The following is a 9398-nucleotide window of genomic DNA, read 5'->3' as shown; positions in this document are numbered from 1 at the left end:
TGATCATTCCAATTTCGATTTCAAGCCATTGCGATTCTCATTTCCATTTCAATTTTGATTACGAACCAAACATCCTAAAATATCATACTCCCTTCCAGCCAGCCAGAGAAGACTACAGACCCTGCAAGTGTTGGGATAAGCAGATGTTTACCAAGCAGTTTAAGTTAAATTTCAGGATTTTCTATTCATAGAGGAGTGGAAGGTCTACTCTCCAGGAAAATCTAACCTTCAGGCAGCCAAAACAAGCCCTAAATGCAGACTAGCCTCGTGGAGTTTTACATACCATACAATAGCTAGGCAATTGGCCTAGCACCTACTCTATGGCAAGAGGATGGTTTCACCTTATGTCATAATAACTTGGAATGATACAAAAGCATCATGAACCATCTTTATACCTTCAAAGACATAACCAGCGAAGTGCCATTCGATGACAATGTTATAATACAAAGCTATTGCAACATAATTTAAAGCATACATTGTGTCATAAAATATCCATTAAATTATAACAGATTTGGCCTATCATAAGATATCCATTAAATTATAACAGATTTGGCTTATCATAATATCATGTTCTGACCCCTCATTGCTCCTCATGCCACACATTAGCTCTTGGGGTAGAACAAAAAAGGCATGAATTGCTGGAGAGGACTGATACAAGCTGACACAGAGAGCCCACACGTCTTTCTTTTCTCTGATCAGAAACCAAATGCACAGACGGCAGGCCACATTAAATGTCAAGGAATATATCATGTTCCTAAAATATTCACTTTGGGACCTCTAGGAACGTGAAAGAACCCCTTTTGAGCTGCATTTTCAGAATATGCAAAAGTTATGTGCAGTTATAGGTTTTTGTCAAGTAAATCTCATGACAAAAGGCTAAAGAATAGAAACTCATTGCTGCATGCTTAGCCTTTTACACAAAATTTTGTTCAACTTTGGAAGAAAGCAGGATGAGCATACTCAATCTAAGTAATGCATATGGCATTCTATTGAAAGTTATATCTGCTTGTATCAAAAAAAAAAAAAAAAAAGAAGAAGAAGAAGAAAAGAAAAGAAAATTATATCTGAAACGTATATTCAAGAAAAGCTCTTCAAGGGTGATAATGGCACATAAGTCATGATAAAGCTTCAATAAAGCTAACCCAACAAAAACTAATAGGTCGAATGAGTGATGGCAATAATTTCCCACATGGTTATTTTATTGACTGTGTTTATGCATATTACAACGATACCAAAAAGCCTTAGTCTTCAAGGTTCAAGAATAATATAATTCACCCAATTGAATCCTGATTGAATAAGCACTCACGTTACAAAGGTTTCAATGGGAGCTTTAGAAGGAACATACATGTTGAGTAAACAATAGAAAATTCACAAAACTCCATTTCCATGAATAACAAGAAGCACGATTTTGCAAGTTAGTATAGGACTTCTCTTGACCATGACTATAACCACTATGCAAAGTCATCTTTGGGAAGTTCTTTAACAACCAACATATTAATTAGATGCCTCAGATTAACTATTCAGCTGCATTAATTAGATGCCTCAGATTAACCATTCAGCTGCATTTAAAATATCGTACATTCATGCTGATTGTTTGGTCAAGCATTATATTGTTTATTTGGTTTACATGGATTTACTCTTAAGGAATGGCATACATGATTGGTATTCTGCTTGCCAAGATGCCCACCGATAAGTTGGTGAGTGTTATATTTGGACGCATGGTGGGTCCTATAGCTTGAAATAAAGAATACGCCTCAACATTCTTGACCAAAACCACAAATCCTCCCCCCTCTCTTCTTTTTTTTATTATTTTCTTGTGAAGATTACTGTCTTCATTTTTTTTGTTTTTCCTTTTCTTTTGAAAACACTGGGAGCACAACCAATTAGAATTACCAAGGACAAACTCTTGGGAAACACTTACCAAGGTTTGAACCCAGGGCCTCCTTCCAATGGTAGGATGCAACCCCTAAGCTACATCCCAGCAAGCAAAGCAACACCATTATTGAAATGGTGTTAGAGAGAACTAACGATACTATGTTTGGAGCACAGTTAATTCACTCATGTGAGAGACTAATAATTAGGCCCATACAGATAACATCCAATAAGCAAGGAAATGGCCTTGTAAAGTGTCGAAGATTGGGCGATACATTGCTTATGTTCCATCAAATTAAACTATAATTTATCCTTCATCAATAACTTTACGGACATATAAAAACGTGTAGGATTTGTTTTTAACTTTCAAGCATTAAAGGAAATAATAAATACGCAACAGTATTGATTGCTTGACTTTCATTTATCATTCATTTTTCTTGGCTTTAGAAGTCAAAGAGCTATGATATATTATTATGTTATGATCAAAGTTGTCAACAAATCAAAAGAACAGAAATCAACTGAAGATCATCTCAGGGAAAAATGTTGCCACAATTCCAAAGTAAACATGATAAACAAACCTAGGCACAGTCCCGCGACGACGCAAGTCAAATTCTGTTGCTTGTCGAAGAGCTCTTGCGAAGGCCTTGAAAGTTGCCTCAATAATATGGTGTGAATTTTTACCAGCAAGCTACAAAACCAGATTAAATTAACATCTCAATTCATGTTCTTAACTTCATGCCAACTAATAGAAGTTTCAGATATGCAGATGTATTGAAATATGATTCAAGTTAATGACCAACAAGTTCAATTTCTTGATGCACTGAAATGATGATTAATAATCTGAGGAAACTGGAAAAGAAAATTTCAATTCAAGAAAACATTTGCTAAGAGAATATTGAAATTGGAGCAGAAAATATTGAACATGCACCTGACGAATGTGAAGAGTCATCCCAGACGTGTTCACCAGAGACTGAAAGAAATGTTCCACCAGCTAATCAAAGTTTCAAACAACATGTATAAGTTCAGGTTATAGCAAAAGATTGAAAAGAAAAGAAAGAAGAAAGTAAAAGCAGTAGTTGCATAGTATAGTTCCTACTGAAGAAAAGGCATAGAAGACTAGGAAACTGGACAGAAGAAAAGATGATTATTGGTTTGAAGGTTCAGGTGATGTGATGAGAAAATGTGCAAAAGCAATTGATATTTAGAAATGACGACTTTTAACTCTCTATTTTCAGCACTTGAATAAAGAAACTACTTTAATTTACTTATATTTTGATAACAGAATATATACTAATCTCTCTTCTGACCTTGTCAGCTCAGATAGTTTTCACCTCCCCATCCACATGGGTTATCACATGCATGTTTCCGAAGTCTGTACGCGGTATAAGTGGTAGAAGTAAGCAAGGTGATGCTAAATTGGTGCCTAGATGTTAAGGCAGCCCAAAAATAATAAATATAAGAATAGACCTGGAAAACATGGCCTAACAAATGAAACATAAAACATCGAATAAGATGTAATAAGACAATGACAGATCAATTCAGCAATGTCCAATGCCAATTCATAAATTGAGCTCATCCTATACACTCAAACTTGATATTAAATGCTAAGGTGGGGGTGCCTAGGGGACATTGCCTAAGCGAGCTATCTAGGTTGCCAAGGTGGCATCTTTTAAAACAGTCAATGCCTGTAACTTTAATTACAATGTTAGTTGCATGAAATCCTAAGTATAACATAAATTGAAAAAGAACTATGCATATAATTCTGAATCATCATTCAGATATAGTTGTACAAGGAAACACTAATAGTTGAGTTCTAACCATCATGCACCTAACAAGGTAAATGATCACATGTGCGGTGCACATGCCTAAAACTAATAGCGACCTGAACCAAAAGATAAAAGTTATAAATCATGAATAATATGGAAGTAGGCTTCAGGAGTCCATCTGATGGGTTTGCTTTTCATATTCAAAGTTGAAAATATTTGAACATGAGAAATATAAAAGAGTGGATCAAGGTGTCAGTGCTGTGTTATAAACCTGACTAAGGAAAAACATATAACAGGTTTTGAGTTTGCTAGTTAGGTTCTCTCGCTACTCAATTTTCTCAAGAGGTGATAAGTTAATTGACCATGCAAGTTGAGTTTTTGAGTAATTCTTACTACAAAAGATTGTATTTGTGTTATGAATTAGGTTAGGAAGCTTAAATGCAAAATGAATTGTTGATTTGGGTGGTTCATTTGAAATGTATTTTAAAAATATATTAAAATATAGATCCAAGAAGTATTATGAAATCTGTAAGAAATTCTCAAGGAAATGTTAAATTTTCTAAATTCGTCTTTTCCTTCTGCTAATTTTTTTTTGGAAACACCATTCTAATTCTTCACCTGGAGAAGTGCAATGAGTTCAGGTGGTTGATATGGCATCAATTTGATAAATGATGATCAATATTTGTTGCAAGGAGCATAAAGGGGAAACATTTGGATGGTCATGAAGGTAAAATGGTTTTATAGGTCAGCCAAGCTCCTCTGATTTTAGGAGGCTGAGTGCATTGAAAAAAAAAAAAAATAGTGGATCAATTATCAAGCAGTCACAATAGCAAATCTTAGAAAGAGAAAGGAGTGGGGGACCAAGAGATTCCACCTATAATGAAAATGGTAGTCCACAAATTTTTACACATCATGTGCACAAGGAAAAAAGCAACCACAAGATATTACCTACAATATTAAAATGATAATAAAGAAAATGGAAATCCACTGAATTTTCCACAGCACATACACAGAAAATAACAAAGTTATTAAGGATAAAGGAAATCAGGAAGGAAAGATCACAATCTTTTGCACAACAACACAACATGCAGAAAGGCAATAAACACGATCAATGAGAATGGATTGCAATTACCTGCGTGTCATATGTCCCAACCCTTTCAGTAGGGATGCTTAAATCATAACTCAAGTGAGGACGGCCAGATAGATCCTGAAGTAGGAATGTTTTCAATAAAAAGAATATTCGGATCAGAAAGTTAAAGTATTGCTTAGTGTAGCATTAAAAAATAAAACCCTGACACACGAAAATACAAGTGTACCTTCTGCTGCAAGCTCCTAGTGTCCCTTGGAAGGGTAATGAATGGATTGAATGAATATTTAGTAGTATAAGGGATGGAAATTAATATAAAAGTGTTCCTTCCAAAAATTAAGGGCCAATTTTCATAACAATTGTAATATATATTCAAGTAGGCAAATTGCTGTCAAAATTAAGAAAAGGACAGAAATTCAGCTGGTCCTATTTTCAATTAGATATATATATATATATATTATTTTTTTATTTTTTTTCAGAAATCAAATATATTGTACAAGACTGACAGTCTGTTAGGTACATTGTCAACCATATATATAATCAATATGAGAACATGCAATGTATGGAAAGTGATCCAAGAAAGAGAAGGGTGCCAATAGTTGTGAAGTTACATATAAGGGCATCCATTAATGGGTTTTTGTCTTGCTGCATGCATAAGAGACACCAGCAAGAGAATAAGCAAGTGAATAAGATAGAGAAGTGGCGGCTGGTGAATAATTGTGCTCTTTCATTGACAAACAGATGAGTGTGATCATGCATGAGAGAGAGGAATTGTCAAGGTGGAGCATGTAATACAAAATGCTCCAAGAAAAGACAGTGCTTGTATGAGAATGAAAAAGGTTTTACAAGGAGCCACAACTTCACGAAACAAGGGGTTTGTGGTTTGATGAGAGAAGAAGCTTACCTGTGTTGACATGAAAAATGAATAACAAAAAACTGCATTTGCATTTTCTTTCTTATAATAAAATGGTATCAGACCACACATGACCAAAAAAATGGCTTCACACAAAAGCAATTGCATAATATATTGAAGAAATATATAATGATTATTTATTTTGATAAATAAGTAAAAAAATATATATATAGTTGAGATGTATAGCTATACCAGTATAACTTCAATAGCAGCTTCATCAAGAGGAGCTGAAAAGTGTCCAAATCGGTGAATTCCTTTTCTATCTCCGAGTGCCTGAAGTAGTGCCTGCAATCACAAGAAAATATTAAAGGCTTTAAAAGAAAAAAAAAACCCTACAAAATATAGAGAAAGTAAATCAAAGAGAGAGCAAATTGTTTAATAGAGGAAACTGAAGGCCTTTCATAGTTCTAATCACCGTGCCAATTGCAAGCGCAACATCTTCATTTGTATGATGATCATCAATATGAGTGTCACCAGATGCCTTCACATGCAAATCAAATAGTCCATGTGATGCCAGTTGCTGCCAAGTCCAAGTTTGAAGTCATTAAACAACTTCCACATCTACCTTTTTCTGTCTCAGTAGAAGCAGCATTATTACAATAGTAAAGAACTGTAAAGAGAGCTATAACATGGAAGACCAGACAAGGAATTGGTTAACAGAGAGGCTTTGGTACGAGTGAACAAACAACAGGAAAAACCACTCATAAACCTGAACTTCACAAAAAGATGGCCCTCCTAAGGCTTAACATGTGAAATGACAATGTACGAAAGGGCAAAATCGAAGAATTTCGTCAATCAATTTTATTTGTTATGGCTAAGGCCTTCTACGCACCAATTTACACTGACAAATATTTCCATCAATCAAGCATGATGATGATCAACTTCCTTAAATCACTGCTCATTGTTTCTTGGAGATCAGTAGTTGAATAAAAGCATGGAGTGCGTCAATTTGCTCAGATATTGACCTAGCCAAACATTCTACTGTGTTATATTGAAATTAACAAAAGAAGTTAGAAGTTAAAACCAATCCTTCTACAGTAAACTTTTCTTAGTCCGATTTCTTTTTCAAAGATTATGCTTGTGATAGATAATACACTACAACACTGTCTCATATGCCTGCTTATGTCAACCATGGGAGTCTTCATAAAAATCTTAGCCAGCACAAGAATGCCTATTTATTTGTTTTGTTATAGAGATTCAATTGAAATCTCAATGATACCACCTTATTGCAAGCATTTGAGCTAAGTTTAGGCAAGACAATCTCAACCTACGCAACAAATACAACTCTATCATCACTCACCTATTTGCACCTCAGAAAACTACTTACCTGTAAATAAGACTTTGGAAAGGGCACTCAAAAACTACTTACATCCAGCATGTGATCTAGGAATGGAATCCCAGTTCTACACTCGGCCACTCCTGAGCCATCCAACTCCAATTTCACATGCACATTTGTCTCCTTTGTCACCCTTTTGACCTCTCCAACTCGAGATGCTGCCAACACAAAGCATGAAATGAAAAGGGACAATAAAAACATGACAACGTTTGTTTCAGCACAAAAACACAATCACTAATAGTCAAATATTTTATCTCGCTGTGATCTCAAAGTCATTTTTGACCAATAAGTACAATAGGAAGGTAATAACAAATCCAATTTAAGAAAGAGATCATAAAAGTATAGGAACCCAATTACGATCCAAGAATTTCAAAAGAAAGTGCTTTTACAGAAAAAAAAAAAAAAAGGAGAAAGAAAGAAAAAGAGAGAAAAATCACAAAAAGCACAGAAAAGTTAGAAAATGGATACGTTTAATTAAAATGAGCAAAATACCAAATGTGGTCTAGTTATGAACATAAATAACAAAATAAACTTAATTTAGTAGAAAGGATATCATAAATCCAACCTATGAAATAAGAGTACAAATTCTATGATAAGTTTGATTGCAAGCACCAAAAACTACTCGTGCAATAGATCAATATTTTAAGACGAATGAATGAACAAACTCAAACAACAAACGAGAGCGGAAAAGCATCGCAACAATGCAGAAGATATCTTTATTAAGGCATTAAAATTCAACAAAAAGATCAATTATTTTGTGATAGAACTCAAGAATAGCAGCTTGAAGAGGAGTTACATGAACCGAGGGTGGCGATGGGAGAATTGTTTTCTCCGCCGCCATAAGGAGGGAGAGCAGCCATAGGGGGCGGAGCTCGCGACGAGGACCGCGAAGAGGCGAATAGGCGAAGGGATGGATTAGGGACTGTTGATAGGAAGGAGGAAGAAACCCTAAACCTAGATTTTTCCAGGGTTTGGGAGAGGGGAGGAGCTGCCGGGAGGGAGTACGAGCTCAGGAGACCCATTGCCGGCGGAGATGCGAAACAGTTTGGCCCATAAAGTTCTATCGGAAGAAGTGTTGGATTCTTGTTTTAGTCTCGGCCCAACTTAAGCCGTCGCACAAGGCCTCACCGGGCCTGCCCGACCCTTTGAAAGATGAGGGAGCGAGGTCGGTCCACCTTATATTCTTAGAATAATATTAAGCAACAAAAAATATTATATGATGTCTTAATAAGAGATAGGAGATCATATTTTATAATCAAAATATATAAAAAAATTATTTTTTAATATCTTATATAATTTTTTGATAATTATTATAATATCATATTGCTTGTTATGACCTTTTATCTCAGCAATATTACTTCTTATTGCACTAATATAAAACAAACTTCATTTCAATATATCATTTGATAGTATGCCCTGCTATTAAAATGGAGGAAGTGATAGTTGTTATTCATATAATTTTATTAAGTAATAAAAAATTATTAATATTTATATAAATTTATATGAAGTGACCACTCATGTGACAGAACACATAATAGAAAGTCATAAAATACTACATGATGTCATATGAAGAAATAGAAAGTCATATTTCTTGATCATCATATCATAAGATGTAAAATAAATATTTTTATATTTTTTTTTGATGCCTCATATAATTTTTCAATAATTGTTATGACATCACGTTGCTTGTTGTGATTTTTTGTATCATTAATATTACTTCTCATTGTACGAACAAAAAAAATCTGTTTCAATCTATCTAATGCATTAACTTCGTTTAACTATCAAAAAAGCTACTGTAACAAAGAAGCTAAAAAAAAAAATTTATAGAAAAAAAAAATAAATTTGATGGATACGATATGTTATCGTGAAGTAATTACAGCACGCAATATGCTGGCAACAATCTCAAACACATACTGCTTGCTATAGAAGAAATCTTGGATGCCTCAATGCTCAAGCAGAAGCAGGATGAAATGAGAAAGTAAGAAGAGAAAAACAACATCCGCAACGGTAAGCATGAGTAAAATAAAAGAAAAAAGATATAAAAAAATATTATTTTTATCGATTTTAAATTTGAAAAACTAAGCCCAGCTGCATTAATCCCTGCAGCGTTGGAAAATAATGCAGCTTCCATCATTAATTGTGACATCGAATTGTCAATTTAATGGCTAAGAAGGGCATTTTCTCCGTACTATGTGGATCAATCCATTGAAGAGCAAACCTCAAATTTTCTCCACCGCCCTCAATGCACAAAGAATTTCTCTTCTGGAGAAGGGACTGAAGTGAAAATATTCTAGACCAACGGATGGCACACCTAAGATGTTTCATGAGCTAGGCCGATGATGCTGATTTGGCAATTTACCATTCAACAAGTGCTTGTGTATTCGTGGGAATTATACCATCCTCTTCTAAGTTATATCATGCTGC

The 9398-nt window shown here is 34.6% G+C and overlaps 1 protein-coding gene across 1 annotated transcript; it reads right to left on the bottom strand.

Annotated features, from left to right (window-relative positions):
- Positions 1 to 363: 363 nt before the first annotated feature.
- On the bottom strand, positions 364 to 8051 carry LOC105047790 (uncharacterized). The gene is made up of 8 exons (XM_010926880.4): positions 7771 to 8051; positions 7008 to 7132; positions 6054 to 6158; positions 5831 to 5923; positions 4771 to 4845; positions 2801 to 2863; positions 2451 to 2560; positions 364 to 805 (listed from the first exon to the last, which is right to left on the bottom strand). The coding sequence occupies exons 1-8, from the start codon at positions 7994 to 7996 to the stop codon at positions 778 to 780; spliced, it is 825 nt and encodes a 274-aa protein (XP_010925182.1). The 5' UTR covers positions 7997 to 8051; the 3' UTR covers positions 364 to 777.
- Between the last annotated feature and the right edge of the window lie 1347 nt (positions 8052 to 9398).

Source organism: Elaeis guineensis, chromosome 2 (assembly GCF_000442705.2).
Source record: "Elaeis guineensis isolate ETL-2024a chromosome 2, EG11, whole genome shotgun sequence".
In the NCBI taxonomy this organism is placed as follows: domain Eukaryota; kingdom Viridiplantae; phylum Streptophyta; class Magnoliopsida; order Arecales; family Arecaceae; genus Elaeis; species Elaeis guineensis.
This window is presented reverse-complemented; position numbering and strand designations above follow the sequence as displayed.